This window comes from Typopeltis vanoorti, chromosome 2 (assembly GCF_054136105.1).
Source record: "Typopeltis vanoorti isolate ZY-2024b chromosome 2, IOZ_Tvanoo_1.0, whole genome shotgun sequence".
NCBI lineage: Eukaryota > Metazoa > Arthropoda > Arachnida > Uropygi > Thelyphonidae > Typopeltis > Typopeltis vanoorti.
In genome coordinates this window covers 18,657,008-18,679,479 of record NC_143550.1, presented here as the reverse complement: position 1 = coordinate 18,679,479, position 22,472 = coordinate 18,657,008, and the positions used below count along the sequence as shown (strand labels likewise).

At 35.2% G+C, this 22,472-nt stretch overlaps 1 protein-coding gene across 3 annotated transcripts in view; it reads left to right on the top strand.

The window, feature by feature from the left end:
* Positions 1-2,500: 2,500 nt before the first annotated feature.
* The window catches only part of LOC150108856 (uncharacterized), a 137,728-nt gene continuing 117,756 nt past the window's right edge, over positions 2,501-22,472 (top strand). For 2 of the 3 annotated variants that reach the window (XM_090410406.1, XM_090410387.1), the window contains exon 1: positions 19,292-19,463. In XM_090410406.1, coding sequence (XP_090266532.1) covers positions 19,307-19,463 — 157 coding nt within the window. In that variant the 5' untranslated portion in view covers positions 19,292-19,306. Of the gene's footprint in view, positions 2,702-19,291; positions 19,464-22,472 lie in introns of those variants that run through there. The other variant, XM_090410397.1, reaches the window with a different exon arrangement.

The window sequence follows — 22,472 nt, the reverse complement described above, 5'->3', positions numbered from 1 at the left end:
AAGCTGCACTTTGGTTGGACGCGGAGAAGATAACGTAGCACAGAGTAAAATTTACACAGACAAATGGGCAATTACTGAACTTGCTAATTAGGTAAAGAAACTAGGAAGAGTACCAACATCGTCATCGCGAGGAAAAAGCAATCTGCACTGTGAATACCATACCCGACAAAATAGGGAAGGGTAATTCTACATAAATTTTAGCACAATGTCCTATCCGCTTGTCAGCAATAACTACGAAACATCACATAGAGCGCGCTATTATCGCCTTCCATACATGTGACTGTCCTTGTTTTGTAAGCCATTGTAATTCTGGTCTCCATTGGGTGCGTATCTTAATGCTTTGATAATGAGCTCGCGAAACGTCTGCTTGTAAAACTTAATTTAGCAATTAAAAGTTACTTATTTCATTCCTATTCCATAAATTTTCAACATGAATAACTACAACTATGAAAATCTCAATATGGAAGTACGATTAACTAGAATCATGAATTGGCTCAAAAATTCAGTTCAACCTATAATATTGAGTCTGTGGCATACCAAAAAGTTTAACTTTATTGATTCGGAGATCTTCTGCAGATTTATCGATGAGAAAAATTGCACTAATTCATTAATAGCAACAGCCGAGAAAGCGTATCACAGTAGGTCAAAACGACTTATTCAAAGTACTCAACAACGGAAAGATCGATTTAAAAAATGAAGATTACTGATATAAGTTGACAAAGAATGATAAACAGATCCCGTTGGGAAAAAAATCTCGGAACCATTATAGAAAACAGCCAGCCAGATCAGGGATCTGCATGCATAACACACACACACACACACACACACACACACACACACTTGACAACCTTTGGAAATGCATAGGATTAATAATCGTAGAAAACTGAGAATCGGTTATGATTTGTTTTTATTATTTTTTTATGAACACCAACTTGTTTGAGGAGTACTATATTAACATTGTGCGGAGAGGGGCTATAAAATGTTGAATGTTTATTTCTAGTAGGCTTCTAAACTTCCCAAACGATACTAAGGGCAATCGTCATACCAGTCGATGTACATGATAACAAGAATTTCAAAAGCAAATGAAAAGTTATGTAAAATATTTGGGCAAGAAGTCACATGACCAACATTAAAAAAAGGTAACATTTTGATATGCAACTATAAATATGCAACTATAAAAACAATATTGGATATCTGTTATATTTTCAATCACTGAAATGTTTAGATGCCCCAAAAGCACTAGCTTTAGGAAAATATATCGGTACATATTTATATTTAAATATATCGGTACAAAGAGTCGAAACTAATGCTTGCATTGTAAAACTTCAGTCTCGAAAAAAACAATTAACCTTTGGTATGAGTCTGATCTGCAACTAGAGGAACTATGAGTTCGAACAGCATTTAATGCCACACGTTTATGCGTAACTTTCTTTAGACCAAATGCCTGGAAGCATTTTAGTCGATTTTTAATAATCTGACTAGTATTTTGTTCTATTTTGCTCATCGAGAGCTAAATGGGTAGATTCCCAAAGTTCAAGTTTGTTGAACTTAATTTCAAGACCTTGACTAGAAGGAAAACAATCATGTATTGACACCGATCACCTGTCGCATAAGGAAAATTTTAAAGGACTTAACCACCCCCTGTTATAATAAGGAACTTGAGTCTGGAAAAAAATGTCTCAACAGTTATAAATTGACTTTGGATCTATATAAAACATCTTGCATTTAGACCTTGAAAAGTATGAATTGACAAGCTAAATTTAGGAATGATCTAAATCATTCTGTGCATACAATAATTATCCACTATTCGGTATATACAAGAACTGAAAAAATCAGTTCTTGTAACTGACTGGGTTACTAAAAAAATTCAATTTCTACAACTTCAAAATATTCCACAGAAGGGAATTTAAAAAGAAAAAAAAAGGATGAATTCACAATGCCAAAACCTATGCACTGATGTTTACTAGTCGATTTATATTTATATCCCTCTTGGGTTATCAGACAAGCAGTGACTGATAACCTTTTTGCCAGTTTTCAGCATTTATGTGATCGACCGTATATCACATCTGACATCTCTCAGAACAAGGCTAAGAATAGCATCCAGGGACAATCCTCCATATAATACCCTATATGTGTAGGGGGACACACCTGACTATTTATAGCCGCTACAGAAATAATCACTTCTCTCCAAGCTGAGTGTCAGAGCGATATGATGGAATAATAGTGTAGCCAATGCACCCTTACCGCAAAGGTATTCTGCCCTTTCTCTTGTTGCTATTCTCTACGTATGGCCAAACAGTCTGTTAAATACTAGGGGGGGGGGGTGTTGGATGTGTGCGGTCTCAGCAAGCAGCGGCAGCTTCCTCCTTTGATTTGCTTAATAGTTGCGACGTCACGAACAGCGCCTAATTCCGGAAGTTGAAGTAAGAGCACAGTGTCATTTCCGCTTGCTATAACACTGAATAGTTGGAGTCCCTTTGGCACTGCTGATCGTCAGCTGTACAGGAAGAAAATAATGACTTAGATAATTGTCTCGAATTTAAAGAAAAAACGTTTTTATTGCGATTTGGGAAGTACTGTTTTTTTTTATTTTTTTTTTATTTCGTTGAAATGTGTGTCCGTATCGAAACGGAGAAAGTGTAACACTAAATTGTGCTGATGCGAAGCAAGCGGAGAACGAAATGGAAAAAGCTCTCGCTAGGTAAGTTTGTTTGTTCGCATTGGTTATTTATTGTAACACGTGTTACCAAATCCGAGTCTTTAAAAGCAGGCGTAGGGGAGATATTTTTAAATGAAGTAATAATATAAATGAATGGTTTAAATTGGTTAGTTGATACTTTTATTTAAAACACATTAATCTACTTTATAAAGGGTTTCCCATTTAGCATATATGCTTACTGATAGCGCATAATCCAGAAAGCCTAATACTATTGTTATGCTGTATCCACTCATCTTCTATCATTGCAGCATATTTTTTTTTGTTGTCAGCACGATTTTTAGAAATCGCAATATTTCAGATGTTCAGGATGGAAAATATTCTAGGCCAAGGTTTCCCAAACTTTTTTTTCCAGTAGCGCGGTTATTTTAATACTTCATCTTCGTGACCCACTAAAATTTTTATGGCTAATAGGTAAAATAAAACAGATCTGAATGTTCATAGAGTTACTTGACCGCAAACAAAGACACTTGAAATGGCGACGTGGACGCTGACAGAGCGCGTTTTCCGTCTCTATTAATTAAATTATTTATTCATTAGTCTCAATTAAACGCAATCTCAATTGTATTTTAGAGTTTTGTGAAAAAAGAAAAACCCAAAAACTGACTCGGCATTTAGCTTTCGTGACCGGTGCCGGGTCGTGACCCACCATTTGGGAAACGCTGTTCTAGGCAAGTCTGTTCTAAAATTAACGATCATTCGAGGTTTCTGTGTCTTTCAATGAATTATTGTTTTTTTGCGTCTGTTATCCATTATTGATGTTTCTATAAATCATTTGAAATTAATATTTCAGTAGAATTTAGCATTTGCAGAGAAATTCTTTCCACTGAATGAAAGGATCGTCTACTACTTGAATGAGAGTTTGAGTCGATAACTAGAAACCACAGAGCTGTTTTCCCATCCATGAATGCTCCCTAAATTTCAATGTGAATAAGATAAAAAAAAATACTGAATCCATTTTTTCTATTTTGAGATGCCTTTAGATGTGTATGTGTGAACATTTATTTCGCAACTATATAAAGTGGAATGAATTACTTTAAGATTCCCATCAGCTGTGTTGATTGTCAAGAAGCAAAAGGAATTTTTTAAAAACTGAAATACAGAGCTATAAATAAAACCAACAATTATACTGCAATGCTTCATCTGCCAAGAAAGCGAATTTTTATATAAATATATTGATAGACGATCATACATCTTGAATACAGATGCCTTTCTTTAGAGATGTAACTGAGTTATGCATAAAGGTGCTGTCAAGGTCAACTTCAGAAATTTTCTATTTACAAAATAAAATCAGCAGCCGGTTTTGATGATAAAGGAATGGAAACGATCTCGAAAGATTTTAAAGTATATTTTGCTTTCAGCGGTCTGATTTTGTTAAGAGAAAGAAGATATCAAATATGTCACATATCTATGACTTATTAGCATTTTTATGAGCATTCTCTTCACCCCCCCCCCCCTTTAGCAATATGTACTACGGAATTAAACACAATGAGAAAACAGGCAGTACGTGAGGGATGCTCAATTCAATAAGCTTAGTTACTTTCAGAACACACTTTAAATATTGGATTATTATTTATTTAATGTGAAGTAATTCCCTTTCACTAAAAAGTATCCAGTATATTTCAACTCTCCTAATATGAAAAACATTAAATGTGGTATTTAATATAATTGTCATTTACATCAATTATTATTATACGAAACTGTCGATGATTAATGATAATCTGAGAAAGCTTTTCTTCATCCATAATGGATTCAGTTTTCGAATCGAAGCAGAGCCTCGACTTGAATGAGAAATTCTTCATTATCAATTTTCTTCTTCTTCCACATTTCTTTACAACCTCTCTTAATCACCACGGCTATTTTCATAACAGGATATGTCCCGACACTAGAATTTAATTTTCCAGATAGGATTTTATTAAAACGTGATACATATCTTTCATCAAAATATTCAGTGTTCATCTTTTCTTTTTAAATCATGGATTTAAGACATAATCCCGCACTCAGCAGATTATTTTATTTCATCCCTCCCAATTCTGTTTATCTGACAGTTTATTTAGAAGATATTATACTTGATTGTAATCATGTCATCTTGATTGCATTTACAAGAATACAGAATTGGTGTTATTCGTCAACATTGACATTTTAAGGTGGAATTAGGTTTATAGAACATGTACGAAGCATCTACGAATTAATGTTCGGAAAGCATGAAAAGATAACCGTGTGCAGTGTGGGTGGACAGCGATACTTCTCCAAAGATGACAGCCAAGTGTGGCACAAGAAAAGCGTACTTGGCTTCTTCCCATAAAGTTTTTATTACCGTTTTAGCATTCAGTAATCGAGTCGTTCAGCTATGTAAATTTCAGAGGATCTAAACGACACAAATACCAAACTCAGTGTTATATATTATTCCTGGAGCACGGAACAATGTCAAGCTTGATCTCTGAAATTCAACGGTTTTATGATGCGCCTGTATTAAATTACAAAGTTTTACTCGTAGAGCTTATAATGACCAATATTAGATAGTATTCCTTACTCACGCCATAGAGCAATTCAGATAAACAACAAATAAGCATAAATTTCCTCAAAGTTTAAGTTGAAAAATATGTTCGCACTTAAATCTGCTATCAGTTCAAGGCATTTATTCTGCAGCAATAAAGCAAATACAAAGATGTCCAAGACCGCTTTAGAACAGACGATTATTATCTTAATATATTTCTTCTTGCAGATTTAAATGCTGTGTTTGTTTTATACTTAGTAACTGCCACAGAAAGCTTTGGAGCGAGCTCTTAACGAAATGCAGAGTCACTTCTGTGTTAACACAGAAGTGACTCTGCATTTTGTTAAGAAACAAGCACTCGAATGCAAGATGCTTGAATATTCACCCTGTCGTCTATTATTCGCGAGCATAAAAATGGAACTAGATTATTCATTTACATCACTGTATATTAAATCCTTGACCCACTGACTCCACTAAACGACGTTATGAGGATCTGTTGCAGACTTAAAATTACTCCTTTTCTCAAACTATCTTGCACTTAAGAGTACTGTTTTCCGATATAGCAATTCCTGAGATTCTCTGACGGTTGTTCATTGAAAATGCAGAAATGACGATAGGTGTTGTATTTTCGCTGTCGAGCGACACCTATTAAGTTCAAAACTAGGATTTCAGAGGCGATTCCTTCCAGAATGTGTCAGAAAAAAAAGTGAAAGGTATATACTTTGTATTGCAACATTCATTAATCACTTCTTAATATTATTTTATTAAGGAGAGAATTTTCGCCAGCCTGGTTAGCCGAGTGATTAACACACTCAGTCTAAAAGGCTGCAGGTTCAAATTCAGCTGTGGGAACCTTTATGAATGTCTTTGAAATGAATTTCATTGCCATGAAAAAAAGTTGCATGTTTTCTAGAATAGAATCGATGGATTGTGTAAACTAATAAATGAATAAAAAGTAATAAAAAATCCTAAGTCAACCTGCGGTCTAATATACTATGGGATTAGAACCTTTTGTGGGAGGAAGGGAGTGACAAATAATAGAATGAATGATTAATGTATGTTAGTTATTCTCGAATGAAGAATCACCAGCAAAGATAAATTAAAAAAGCCTGTGCATTTTAAGAACATTAAAACAATGTTGGCTTTAATTCTGTTCCAATAGAAAGTTATTAACCTTGGAGTAATTGAGATCAGGATCTTCAGCACCTTTTGATCCCAAGAAATAAGTGAAAGAATACATATTAGCCCAATCAATTTATGGAATTCAATATTCAGCAGCCTAAACCTTTGGTGTTTATAAACCTTTCCTCTGAGTGCTAAATTGACATCATTCCTGGTAGAACATCAGCGACAGCTCTTATTACAAGAATCATTAAAGCCCAGATTTCATAACTAACTCCGGCTCGATTTTGCTTGACGTTTGGAAATCACTTATCCGACTTTACAACACGTTAGATCTACACTACGCTAACACCTACGAGCTATTAATACTAAGCACTCAACTGCATGTGACAGATGCATCATTATGTATAAACTGTTCCTACTTCTGAATTCTCACTTAAAAGACAAAGTATCCCGATGAAATAAGAAGCAGTGAACCTGTAGGTATTTCATTTAAATAAATAACAGTATTCACAGCGCCATGATGTCCTGATTAGATAGCATCTCCACTCTTCCCCCCCAAAAAAAAAAAAAACGTGAATTCGAATTTACTAAGGAATGAAAGTCTGTAAGTCTTTAGGTGAAATAAACAAAAAGCTTACTATTTCCTTACTTAAAGAAGACCACTCACTGCATTGAATGTAAGATAGGATTACAAACTTTCGTGTATACAATTAAAATATTCTTCTTCCAAAAATGACAAAGAATCCTATTCCTCCACATACAACTAAAGAGATTGCATTGCTCAAACTGATTGTGGCCAAATTTCCAAATAGGATGTTGTATCCCTCTTTCTTCTCACCCTCGAATCCTTAAGGACATTACTCCGTGGGTATCTTACCCCAAGCAGGTAGAATTATTGCAGTTTCAGATATGATGGTAGTGGTTCCTTTCAAGTGCATTTCATTTCGTTTCAGTGACACCTCGTGTCATTGAGATGTGGTGGAACGAAATTGAAATTCAGTGAATGAAGACCACTGACATCCATTAAGGCAACGTCACTATCATGTTCCAGTAACCATTCCTGCTGGACGATATACATGTTTTGTAACAAGCGTCCATCTTTTACATGTAACGTAAAAATCAGCGTCAATGAACTTACTAGGTCGTCAAAAAATTAGCAAATTCATCCCTTGCCATACCAATATTAAAGGACTAGAAGAACATGCCCAGGCCATTACCTCCTACCACCACCACCTACTGTCGCAAACAATTATGATGGGCTATAGCTTTGTGTTGTTATCGACAAGTACCCGTCTTTCTACCAGTACGAAACACCAGGACCTGGATTTCATCACTATCTGCCTTTCTCCAACCCTCTTGTGCTGGCACAGTAGGTACTGTTCGAAATTATGGCCAAATGGGAAAAGCAACTAGGGCTATAAGGCCAGTAAGTCTGTTCGTTAATGGCATATATTCCTGCTCTTTTGCAGGATGAAAATCCAGAGCTTCTCTTCGCATGAGATCGACTAACTGGCCTTCAGTTGGGAAACCTTTTAAAAGATTTTGGGTCCTTGACGAATGTTGAACCCAAGTCTTTAAAAACGAGGACATATTCCACTGTGTCATTGCGAATGCAATAAGAAAACGCCATCGTGCTAGAATACAAAAGATTTTGTATTCTAGCACTTCTGTCAATTACATAGAATTGACAGAAGTAACGGTACATGGAGGAATTCACGCATCATGGCGTTCATCTGACGACGTTCTGAGACAACAGTTCCATGTGGAAGAATGTCCTTATCTGAACACCAGGCTTTGTGGTTCACAACATTTTCTGAGAATTCTACAAACCTAAACTAGATTATTTGATGTGAACATCATTTTGTAATATGACGTATTTCATCATTCTAGAACAGTGTTTCTCAAACTTCAGATATCAATGTACCCCTTCTTATATTTTCATTACCAAGTACCCCGTTATCAAAATAATAATAAATAAATAAAGTATATTTCATTGTAAATGCCTATTTTATTTGAATTTAGATGTGCATGTAAACAAAAAATATGATTTATTTTTAATAGAACAAAATTTATAAAGATACTATAAATTTTTACTTAATTTAAATAATTTATCAATGAGAGGAGTGAAATTGCGTATGGTGGATAAAATTTCAGAAAAATGTGGCTCTATAGTTAATTTCAATCACAGATGCGGTTCGACATCTATAATTCGGTTCCTCTTCGTCTTAATATTTACAAGGGCCGAAAATCCAACTTCGCACAGATATGAACTTGGAAATAGAAAAATGAACCTTAGAGCTTTATCTGTTAATTCAGGAAATTCATTCCTGAATTAAAAGAAGTCCCTTATTAAGCATTTTAAATTATCATATTTACTTAATATTTCAGTGGTTTTAATCACGTGCTGTACTTGGTTATAACAGATGACAGTTTAAATCCTCTTTTCAAAGCACAGTCCATAAAAACAAGATTAGGCAAACGAACTAGAACACGCATTTAGCAAAATAACAGGTTATGAACATAGACAAACGACCTTATAACACAGTGATATATATCCCATCCATGAAAGGCTGGAAACCTTTGGGGCTCCAATAAGCAGGTTAATGGTCTCATATCAGGAAATGCAATTTATCTCCAACCTTAAAAAAAAAAACGTCGCTGGATACACTAAGTACAGAAAGAAAAATATATTAATTTTGTATTTAAATTACTTGGAGATCCAATTATTTAGTTCCATTATAACACAAAGTGAATTTCCAGTTATCCGATGCCTTTACAGTGACGAGTTCTATTTAATTTAGAGCCCAAGTAAATCTCAGTTCAGTCAAGGCATTCAACTCAGATGCAGTTCATAATCCCGCAGGTGCTCGCGATTATTAATAGTTTGTTCCGAGTATGTTATCCGTCCTCGTGCTTGGCAGCACGTCAGGAATTGTGATCTGTGTTGTTACGTGTATATTTATAAAGGGCAGAGGTAGGAGGTCCAACAAAGTGCTAAGAGAGCACTTCCCGCACGAAGAAGACAAATAAAAATCTCAAAGAAAAAAAAAATAGAAATAACTTGACCTCTTAAAAGATATGCAGGACATATATGCAATCTCAACAGAATACTTGATTACTATATGTCCATGAAGAGAAAAAAATCTGATGAGGAATAAAGAACAATAAGGTATATAACAAAATAACACACAATTTTCTGGTTTTTGAGTACTCCAAGTTGTCACAGAATTAAATGACCATTCTTCGCAAAAAGTTAAACATTCCTATCATAAACCCAGGTTATGTTCAGAGCTCTTGGGCGCGCGCGCGCGCACACACAATATATATATATATATATATATATATATATATATATATATATATATATAATCGAATCGATATACATATAAATTTGAGAATCAAATCTACTCCATGCTACGGTTCCTTGAAACAGCATAATAGCTATTCTGGTATTTCTTTACGAAAATTGTACACTTTTGTAATTTATTTCAGAAGGAACGAATAATGTTCATGAAGGATGGGGAGAAATTAAATATTAGCGATTTGTCCACAGAGGTTATTGTTGAAGGGCGCTGAGTTGAAGCGGGTGCACTAAAAAAGAACGCGACGAGATCACTGGTGTATCTGTGTAGAGTTCATGAGTTATTAAGAATGGTTGGCATCGTGACAATCGGGTAATCAAGAAGAGATCCGATACGAAAAGATGCACAAAGACAGAAGCAAAGGTTATGAGCCCAGTCAATAGTAAATTGTCTTACGGAATAAAGCCGCAATGTAATTCTCTCCTCTGAAGAAGGTATTGCATAATCTAGATAGACCCGTGTATATGCCCGAAAATAAATGAACCTCGGAATCGATTCGAATCTTACTGGGAACATAAATGATTGCGATTGTCTTTAAGTGACAGATGATTTTCTGTGTTTGATGCCAGACCAGCCTGAAAAAGTTCTATGTAAGGTAGAAGAGACGAGGCTTTCACTATTATTTAACGCTTAACCCACTAACGTTAAAAATGCGAAAGGGCTTAATCTTTTGTAATTAGGAATAAATATAGAAAAGGTTTCTGTAAATCTAACTCTGAACCATATTCTGTTACGAATATGGTTCAGAAAAGAAATTGCTTTAATTGTACAAAATAGTGTAATCGATATTTTGTGCGATAAAACAACATTGATTTTAAGAGTGACGAATTCACAGTTAAATCTGTTCTTAATCGATATTTTTGAAATGTCGTAATCACATTGGATTACGATATTTCGAAATCACATACAGTGCAACATTCCTCCCTCCCTACTATAAAATAATTTTTCCATGTTTGAGAACTAATTCCTAGGGGGAAAAATCCTCATCCCATCAAGTAGCAAGTTAAGAATTCATTTCTCATTAATTCCTACTATCAATCTGATGTTATGTTATCGGTATGTCTTTTCTAAAAGGCATTTCCACCAGAATTTGAATTGAGACTGACACTATACTTACATCACTTACAGAATTCCTGTTAAAGCACGAACATTAGCCCATCTATCTCTTCCTCTTATGTCGCATCTTTCTTTCTCTCTCTTTTTTTTTTTTTTTTTAGAAAACAGATCGAAAGGTTATTTTCTAAAAAAAAATGCCACTTCTTCCCGTCCATAAACGTTCTTTTTCTTTCCAGCCAAGATATATTATTACTGTGCGATACCTTCTACAGAAGGAGCACAAATAGGTTTGGTTTTCTTTTGTAAGAATGAAGCTTATAACGGATACAATTATAAGAGAGAAATTGTCTGTATTTAGGTTCGTGATCAGAAAAATAAAGTATTTTTAGGAAAGCACAATCTTTGTATAGGTTTAATAACCTAGTTTTTATAATCACCTTGAGGCGGCGTTCTGGTTGTTTCGCATCACTTTCAACGAAAATTAAAGATTCAGTGAGTCTTACGGAATCACACCTCTAGATTGATTCATATGTTTGACATTGAAAGAATTCTTCTACATGCTTAATTTCAGTTTTTTTGACATATTTGAGCAGGTTTATGAAGTTTTGCATGCATAATTCTGAAATGCGTTTATCACTCGCGGTAAATTTTTATATTATTTTACACTCAAGGAATTTCAGGTCGAAAAGTATCAGCTCCAACGGCCTTTCCCGGTTGATTCTATTAGATTTTTCGACTTTCGGGATTGAAAACACACCCTTTTGGTCTATTCTGTGATTCCGGAATTCATTCAAGAAGTTGTTGGATGTTACTATTCATCTAAGACGCAGTTGGAGTTCTACAGCACACGAATAATACTTTCAGCGCGAGTCAGGTAATCTGCGAACATTGTTGATTTTTTTTTTCAAGTGGCTTGCCCAATAAGGAAAGTTACGCCAAATGAAATAACTTCCACTTAAAGACAGAATGACATAGAAACCGAAGATCAGACTATTTTTAATAAACAAAAATTATCACCCATTTCCTTCAATTTCGTAAGGTTTTTCCCCTTAATGGCTGCCAGAACATTTGCATCGGGTTACTTAACTTCGATGTTCATTTTCCCTATTTTTGTTCGCGTATTCATTATGCTATTTATACATTTTTTTTTTATCTTCCAAGGATTTGCTTGATAGAAACCTTTCTTGAAGTGACTGTGCACGTGTTCTGCTTATCGTTAATCCTTGCCTGAATAATGCATTTGATATAATTCATTGTTCTCGTTCTATAGCGTGTCACACGAATACTTCTGAACTCATTAAAAAAAAAAAAAAAACTGCAACTCATCGCGAGAATTGCTAGTAGTTTAGATAGCTCCATTAGGAGGCATGAGTAAGCCGTTCGTGTCATGTCACATTGTTTAGCTGCTTGTATAACAAAGTACGATGTGCTAAGGAATGATCAATTCTCGTTGCATGCACCAGCATTACTATTGATGTCATCTACTACGAACTCAAAAATAAACAGAAATGTCACGTGATAAGTACAGTGACTTCATTATTTTGCCATTAAACCGCAAGTGCGCAAATACATAAAGAATTTCAAAAACACTTGAAATGGAAAAAATTAGGCTTATAGTAATATACTACGCATTCACCAACCCACTGAAGATTTGACAGGATCGCGTCTTTAAAAAGGACATTCTCCAAAGTTGTTAATAGTCTGCGCGGTTAGCCTAGTAGCTTTGCGCTTCGCAACCATATGCCTGGGGGAAGGAGTGTCCTAAGTTCGATCACGTGAGGGTCTTCCTCAGCCATAGCCAAGTTAATCGGTCTTGGGCGTGGACAGCAGGGTTTTCTCCCCCAGTTTAGCTAGGTTTTTCATCCCGCAAACAGGCAAACCGGCCCCGTGAACACACACGGATACAGTCAGGATTAATACCTAAGACGATCCCTCCGTAGATCTGAATTGTCGGCTATGCCGGTCCCAAGCCCGGATAAAAATAAGGGAGGATTGAGGTGGTGCCGTACCTCCCATAATAGCGACTTACGGCCGTTGAATCACCATACGAAATAAATAAAAAAAAAAAAGAGTACAAATTTCTCTATCCGGCATGGATATATTCTTCTCCTTTGGAAAATTTTAATTACATCACACATGAAGTTCAATATACACTGGTTATCAAATGTCAGTAAGTATTGATATTTGACGGTTGATTTTATATTTAACTGTCGCAAGGGCAACAATTGCTTATGCTTGTCAACAAATGTTCCCTTAGGAAATCTGTATCTGCAATGTCATGCACCGCACAACAGTTCTTTCCTTAATCCAATGCGTCATCCAAGAATGCTTTCATATCATTACTAGATAATATCGCCAGTCTCGTTGGACGAATAGTTAGCATCTCAACCTTCCATCTACCTACAGTAGACGATTTCGTCGCCTAGTACTATTACCGTGATTGCTGGAAACCTGAAGTGATTTGGAAATTAACATGACTGGTCTCGAGAGTACATTTTCTCAGTTATCTAATCCATAATAGCACACCCACAGTACTAATGCACTACAGCAGCGATTTTCAACCGGTGTACCGCGAGATTTATGAAAACAAATTAATTGAAAGAAATAATGTCGTAATTTGCGCATTTATTTATTAGTGTCTGGTCTTCCCTATTCTTGTGTGTGTAAATCAATCAAAATTATGCCTATTTTTTGCCAGATTATCAAAAAAATTAAAAGAATATATTTTTAGTGTGCAGCAGAATTTTAATAATTAGTCTAGGTGTGCTGTATTATGGAAAAGGTTGAAAATCACTGTACTATAATGTTACAGCTTTTCTACTAGTAGGACTGACTAGTATTTCGATTCATCCAACACCATCTCGCTTGCTGCCTGCGTTTAATTAAAACATTCTACACTGCTAATTCAGATAACTACTATCGTATCTCAAAATTACAACCCATATTCAAGTTATATAACGTGAAGTGCTTTCGTAATAATTATCCACGTTCTGTGCGGAATGCCACTGCACGTTTCATGAAAATTTAAGCAAAGCAAGGTGTGCTGGTTAAAGTATATTTTGAAGGTGTAAATAAACCCGATACTAATTAATGTGTTTACTGTGTCACAGGTTATGATTTTCTGTTCTTTAGAAGAAACAGTTCTCTAGTACAGCATAGCAGCTGAATATTCCTGGACGGCGCTTTTTTTTTGTGTGTGTGTGAGAGAGAGAGAGAGCAGCTGGCAGAGATCGCCGATTACCTCAAACGTGAGGGACTGTTTGGAGTTATCGTTTAAAAATAGATTGTTCCGAGCATCGTCATCTTGAGTGTCAGCTGTATTGTGTGAAAATCCACATATTAACAAACAGCACGTGAATATTGGCTTTCGAAGCGACCGCTTTATTTGTGCTCTCATACAGCTTCTCGTAAGAGCCAGAGAGAGAAAACATCTGGTCTGTGAATCAGCTTAAGATACCTATTATTGCCAGTATACAAAATTAGTTATAAATTAATAAAAAATTTTAACAATTAACTTTGTATCCTATTTTGATGTAAATAAATTATTTCCATCCCAAGGATAATTATATAAAGGTTTTGCGAGTTATTTTTTTAAATCACTTCCGAAGATCTGAGATAAGTAAGACAAACAACCATGAGGAAGAAAAATAGAAGAAGAGATTGGATGGAAGTATAGAGTAACGAGACACTAGAAGTCGTCCGGAAATTTGAAGCTGTCCATGACATGCCGTGAACCATTGGAGAAGAAACACATTTCACGTGTAAGGTCGACTGCCATAAAATTGGAGTTTACAAAGTGAGTCTCTTTGCCACACTCGATCGGTCCGATTCTAGAAAATTCTTGTGAGCACTCTTAGAGGACAAACTTAAGGACAAAATACGAATGCGAAGCTAATTCATCACTACAGTACTGTTGGAACTGACATTTCAGAAGACAAAGCAAATATGAAGGTTGCGGCTTGTTTAATATTGCAGCAAAGCTGTTAATAAATAACTTTAATGGTTTATTAACACTGAAGTGAAAAATATAAATATTTTAATGTAGTATTTCGCCTAACAGTAACTTAGGTATTTTCCAGGATGCAAATAACAAGGTAAACTGAATTGGAACACAAAATATCAGTGAAGCATTCAAATAATTCGACTGCGCTCTCAGGACACGGTCTAAGGTTGTTGATATTTGATTTAAAACGTAGAATGTCACCAAGATGTTTAGAAAGTTTTTTTATATCTATATTTGTATGGGTAAGGCTATATTAAGGACATGTAGGCTGGTCTTTACGAGTAATTAGCCATCAGTAACAGAAAAAAGGAAACTAGTTATAGAATTATTGCCATAAAACTTATCAAAGGCCTAGTTCTAATATTAAGTCAAATTTAATTGCTTTTGATTCGAGACTAAGAAAAGTAATTTGTTTACTTATCATGCGGATCAGATTAAGTAAGGCTTGTGTTTACTGTGTATTGATCACTTGTCGCTCAATTCCTGAGCATCTTGAATAAATGAATGTAAATATATATATATATATATATATATATATATATATATATATATATATATATATATATATATACACATCCATATTTATTTCATAATTTAACACTATACTGGATTATATTGTTCTTGTTTGTTCTTTGTAATTTACAGGAATCTGTTCCTTTAAACATTCCTTGGTTCTTCAATATTCCGTATTATTTTCAGTTTAATACTGGTTCCAAACCCCATTACAAGTTCCCTACTAAAAATCCTTTGAATTACATTTAGACGTCTTAAAAAAGGCGATCATCTTTCCTTTCAAGAGTATTCGGGTGTATTGTTTGTGACAATCTTTCAAAAATAAACTAATTTCAAATCAGATTTAGTGGAAAAAGTAGAAAATGATAACTTTGGTTCCTAGTAGCTTCTGCTATAAAATAATAGTTAATCAGGAGCCACATTAAAAGAAACTCGTGTTTCGGAAACTGTAATTATCGTAAAAGATATACAATAGCAATGGATAACGTAGAAAACTACATTTCAATATTTAAAATATGTAATTATGCTGTGCTATACTCGTAAATTTATGTATTATCTTCATTATAAATATATAGATTAAAAATCAGATCGGAGGAAAAGAAAATCTACCATGGACCGACATCCACTATAATTGTTTTCGTTTATAAGCCAACGAACATCATTCCTTTCTCCTTGGGGAATGCTATACCTAAACTTTTCATTTTCTGCGAATTTCTATAAACAGCTATTTCACTGAAATAGTTCTTTGGCCACGGTAACCTAGTGCGCTTCAGTTGATCTTATGTTAATGACATTTTTGATGCGGAATTACCAAGACAGACCAATCTTCATCTGCGATAGTTTTATGTAATAGCTGCGTTATAATGAATTAATGCAGCAGAAATGAAGCGATAAGATCGTCATTTTCTTCAGTAGTAGCTGTGCACAATACAATATACATTGTCTATTCTGTTAGTAACCTTTATTTGAGTTGGAACCTCCTCCACTTAAGCATGAGGTTGAAAGAACAGTTAAACAGCTTAACTGCAATAAGGCCCCGGATGCAGATGGAATCCCAACAGAGTTAATCAAGGCCACAGGGGATGGAGGGATAAGAGAGTTTCATAGATTGATTACAAGGATATGGGAGACAGGATCACAGCCTAGAAACTTGAAGTCGGTTTTCATAACACTACGTAAATAAGACGATATGAAGGATTGCAACAACTATAAGTTTAATCTCTCATGCAAGGAAAATTTTATTAAGAGCTCATTCTAAATAGGACTGAGTTCAATGCTGAGGCAGAGATACCTGAGAAACCTATTTTCCTCCTCACATGTTTAGTATCTATGCTGAGGACATCATGCATGTAGCATTGGATGAGTTTAAGAAAGGAATTAGGAGATAGGCGGTAGATTGGTCAGTAATCTGAGGTACGCTGAGGATGCAGTACTCTTTTGTGATGACAAAGAACAAAGACACATTCTTGACAAAGTTAACGAGATCAGTAAGAACAGAGGACTTCAGCTCAATTCTAGCAAGACAAATATCATAGTTCTTAAAGGAAATACAAACACGGAAGCTCTTGAGAAAGAAGTGTACCTTAATGAGAAAGAATTGAGGCAGCAAGTTCGAGCACCAAGGATCCATTATTAATGTGAAGACTTGCTGTTCAGAAGACGCCGGGAAAAGACTAGGATTGGTTAAAATAACAGTTGAGAATTTTGGATGCAGCTGTTTTTTCCAAGGACTTATGAATGTGAGACTTGGAATCTAAAGAAATATGATTGGAAAAGATAGCTGCTTTTCAGATGTGGTTTACAGAAGGCTGTTGAGGATATCATATACTGAAAGGCGGATAAATTAATCAGTAGAACTTTAAAGTTCCTTAAGAATATTAACAGAAGAAAGGTCAAATACTTTGGACACAATGAAAGAATGGAAGGCCTTCTTAAAACAGTAACAGAAGGTAAAGTTCTTGGAAAAATAGGAAGGGATAGATCGTCAATGAGATGGATTGTGTGTGTGGAGCTCTGATATTCAGATCCGAAGCCTCCAAGAAAGCATACAACAGGACCACTTTGTGAGGACATCACCGAGCATCTGTGTGATGTCCAATGAATAGATGGATGGATTCTGATGTGATCACATTTCTTATTTTACTATTTCACTCTGTCCCAAAATCTACTTTTTTGATAACGCGGAAGTAAAAGTGATATGAATCTATAAAGGTAAATTCTTCATTCTCATTACTCTATTTGAATAAATCCAGTCCATCCACTTATTCCCCTTTTTAGGCTCTATTTCATCGCAGGGAACAGGTTGCACATAAAGGAATTATGGATGATGAATGACGCAACTGTACTAAGCCAAAGTGAAATTCTAAAAACATTCCTATTCCCAAAAGAAGTTCATAATATCAATAAGTTTGAAGGGGGGGGGAGAAAGCAAAGCATAAACGTAATCAAGTGTTACCATTTTCAATAGTATACTGGACTTCTAATAACGAAAATAAGAACACAATGAAGCATTAAGGAATACTACAAATGAACGGAACAGATCAGAAATTGAGCAACAACTGAATTGAGACACACACACACACACACACACACACACACACACACACACACACACACACACACACACACACACGAGTTGATATGAAGACTGGAACCATTAAAATGTCAATCATTGAAGGTGGTTTCTTAGGTTAGAATCAGGTGCACCAGCTTTTCACAAGTTGACAGAAGAGCGCAATGTTTACGAAGTTTAATTTATTCAATGAGTACGTCCGTTTGGAGAATACTGAACATTCCATCTCCAAAAAAAAGGAAATCCTCCCGAGAATCTTTCAATATTTATGGCAAATTTTTTCGGAGTTAGAAAAGTCTCATTTTTTCTTGACATTTTATCACAATTTGAGGTCATCAACCTCCTCCTTATTCTGTTTTGCATTATCCTCTGAAGGTGGATTACTTTTTTTATTGTAATTTCGTTCTTTTTTATTGATTTGGAGAGAACTAATATCGCACGTAGTTTTCAAGGTGGTCAACAAATATAAGAAAGAATACATTAATTGCGTTAGCATTTCATCCCATTACACGAAAGACTGTCGCAGCCCATCTCAAGATACAGCTCTACGCCAAACCCGTTAGTTTTTCAAGCCACCACGGACTTCTAATAATTAGCTAGGTAGCTTAATTTAAAACTGATTTAAAATAGCTATGCATATCATCGTTATAATACTATTAGGTATAACATGAACATTGTTTATTAACAGAGTAATCTCAGTGGGGCGCAGAAGTATTCCATACTCGAAAATCATTTCCAATACCAATATGTGCGTTATAAATGTAACAATAACTACGCAGAAAAAAAATAGTTAAAGATTTGTTGCAATACTATAATTGAAAACAGGATTTTATGTTTTTTCGATTCCATTTGTTGATTTCATTCAGCAGTATTTCACCGCAAAGATAAGACAAATTTAAATTGCTGTTCGTTTATTAAGTATACCATAAATCAACCATAATATTGATTAGTATTAGATATTTAAGAAATGTCTAAATAGATAAGTTTCTTGCTTGTTTTCGCTGTTATTAGAAGTTTATTTTGTACATTTTAATATTATTTGTTGATCTGTCTTGAGTTTCATAAAACGAAACTAACTCTTACATTTCAAACTGTTCATTGCAAATATTCCAATCATCAGAAGAAGCATGGCGAATATCATTAAAGCGAAAGAAAGCAAAACAGCGAATTAAGTCAATCTTTATTTTTACTTAGAAAAATGTTCTGATCGTAATTTCCAAAATACTCAACGTCCTCGAGAATCTTTCATTGGCGTAGAGGGCCCAAGTGGGATGCTATCTTCGGAGACCTTTGAAAGGAAGCAAGGCGATGACCTCACTAAATCTGAATGCTTCGCGGAAGGATGAGAAACAGCCTCCACCCAGAGTGTAGCCGAGTGCTTAGAGGAGAGGAACGCGCGTCTAACTGGCGTGCATTTGCTAGTCACTCGACAGTAGAGGTTTAAGTAAAAGATAAGTAAAAGATGCAGTGGCGCCGTCGACGCAAAGTGCGTTACGTCATCGGCTCGGCTTACCGTAGTTTACTGATTTCTCATTATCGTATTTCTTCTGTAGGAGAGCTGCCTGATGACACCGCTAGGGGGACCACAAGCAATTCATCCCACATCCGTGACCAATCAGGTAAGCGAAATTATAAGTTAAAAATTACAATACTGAAATAATATTCGTACACATTGTTTCCTCCATGCATTATTCGAAATTCATAGTTTGTTTTATATCGTGCTATTATTTTTTTCTATTGCAATTATTTCTGCAATATTCCGAAGATAATTTAAGCATCTAGAGATGGTTTAAAACAATTTGACTCTTAGCAGCTCAATTTTTATTTATTATTAGTTTGAAAATACACTAAGCAGACCAACCAGCAATTCGTGCAGGTGGCATGTAGTAATTCTTTTAATATCAATCCAAATACTTGGAACAGCACTTGCCGAGAGAAACTAGCAAAGTAATTTACGCAACATATTCAAGTACATAATTGTAGTAATCAAATCATCACGATACATCGCTCTTGGAAACCAAATTTCATGTTTGTTTAGATCTCATTTACTTTAGCAACCACTGTAAGAAAATTTGTGTCTTACTCAACTTTTATTTGAGCACTGTGATAAATTTAGCCTTTTGCGATGACTGTGCTTATTAGAAATAGAGAATAAATAAATATGGTCTACCGTTCTAGTAGTCGTAATCAACTAAATCAGGAACGGACTAGTATTCGGGTAATACACTTTTTTGGTGTAGCCTAAATCCGATTATGCTTGACAGTTAATATTAAGTGATCATGGCACCAGGTATTTGCATAGTTTTGCTTAATTGATTAGGCAAAACTATGCAAATACCTGGTTTTCTGCGCATTCGGTGGTTGAAAGTTTTGTGAGACTTCAAAACATTCAGATAACTTGCATAAAAGTTGATTAAATCCTCAAGAAAAACCTTTTTCTTGAGGATTTAATCAAGTTTAAGAGTGGCAGTTTAAGAGTTTTAGTCTTAAACTGCCGGCCAGTGTTGGTGACAAGTCACCAACACTGGCCGGCAGTTTAAGAGCTACTGCTTTGTGCCATGATCACTTAATGTTAACTGTCAAGCATAATCGGATTTAGGCTACACCAAACAGTGTATTACTCGAATACTAGTCCGTTCCTGATTCAATTGATTACGACTACTACAACGGTAGACCATATTTATTTATTCTCTATTTCTAATTTTGCTTAATTCACAATTAAGCAAAAATTAGACTATCACATTTATTTATATATAATTTATTCCTACTGCTTAGAAAGTATGGCTCTCAAAAGACGAAATATTTGTAAAAATTAAGTAATACTGCATTCAGCACGAAAATCTCTTCTGCTGTTAGCCATGTAAAGCTTGCTCTGCTAAAACGTGTATTTGAAATGGTCTTTTTCTGCCCAATCTCATGTCCACAAACGGATCTACTAAATTCTGTAACACTCGAACTTTGTCTTCTTCATAACAAAAGGTACCAACAAGAACTTTTCTTTGTACGGTTTCGCCATTACGTTTCTCTCCCATTTTCAGACAAACTTAGTTATATAAAATCATCTTTATATAGTACTAGGGGGGGGCTACGGCCCTCCTAGCGCCCAATCCCCCGTGTTCCGGACTGGTAGGCCGGTTCTCCTTGAATGTCGAGTCTTCAAAGGGGGGGGGGGGCTCCCCCTCGAGTTCCGGACTCGTAGGCCGGTTCTTGAATTCTGATGACTCGAATTTTAAGACTCGAAAGGGTATCCGCTCCCTGGCGCCCAACCCCCCGAGTTCCGGAATGGTAGGCCGGTTCTCCTTCAATTCTGATGACTCGAATTTTGAAGACCTGAAAGGGGGTTCCGTCCCTTGGAACCTACGCGCCCAGCCCCCCCGAGTTCCGGACTGGTAGGCCGGTTCTCCTTCAATTCTGATGACTCGAATTTTTAAGACTCGACATTCAGGGTAGCCCCTGAGTTTCAAAACGTTTCAAAAAACGTAACATACAATGTGACATAAAAAGGCTTATCATTTTATATATATATAGGGTAGATAGATATATCCGTTTTATTTTGTATAATTTATTAAATTTTTCATATCTCCGAAAAAAAATTATAATCTGTTTGTTGATAATGTTTATCAAAAATAAGCACAAAATCTGAATAGAATACACAAATTAATTTGCTTTGTGTTTATTATTGCATGCTAAAGTTTTATTGTGAATTTATTTCAATTAAATTCACTGATGTAACATCATTTTTACATCTAAACGCTTCATAATTAGCTTGTCTTACTTGAACAAAATTACAATGTTAATGAAGAAAGAGGTCAAAACTCCGATTATCGCCATGCTGCTGAAATTGTTATTTACATAAATATTTTTAATCTTAATACATGGAAAATTTAATACACATTCCCGCCTCAAGAATGAAAACTGTTCTTTTGGAAACAAGCACCTCCTCTTCCTTAGGTAAAGCAAAGTAAACGAACTCGTACGTCATCTGGTAGTTATGACTGCAAGTCGCAAATGATATACAATCATAACTCCTGATATAACGTCATTTTTATTTTTCGTCATTAACTGGTCGGGGGTTTTAACTGCTAATTTGAATGTAAAGCTTATATTTCAGGGTTTTTTTCCCCCCGTTCTACTGTAGTGTCTTCAGAAAATGTAATACATATTCCCGCCTGAAGAATAAAAAATGGCAAGAAAACTGTTCTTTGAAGATGAATTAAAAAGGAGTTGGTAATTTGCTTTAGTGATTCTAAAGTCGCAGTTGACAAATTCTGTGTGCGTCTCATCTGACGCTATTTTCGAAAAGAGTCAATTTCCAGTCGTATTTGATGTTTAGTAAAATATTAAATCGTCGGGGATACAAAAATAAGTTATGCATGCTAAAAAGTAGTTAATATTTTGAGCAAGACCATAACCGAAATTTTTTTTTTTTTTTACCGAAAGGGAAAAATCATTTAGTTACACTAAAACTCGTTCTAACAATGCATCTCGTTCATATTTATTTCAATGAGTTGCTCATTTTAGACTCCTGAAACAAAATAAAACTATATGACAATTCATTTTGCATGTAACAATTTTTATTTAAAAATACTGATCTGTTTACTTAGAACAGAAATGCAGAATACAAAAAT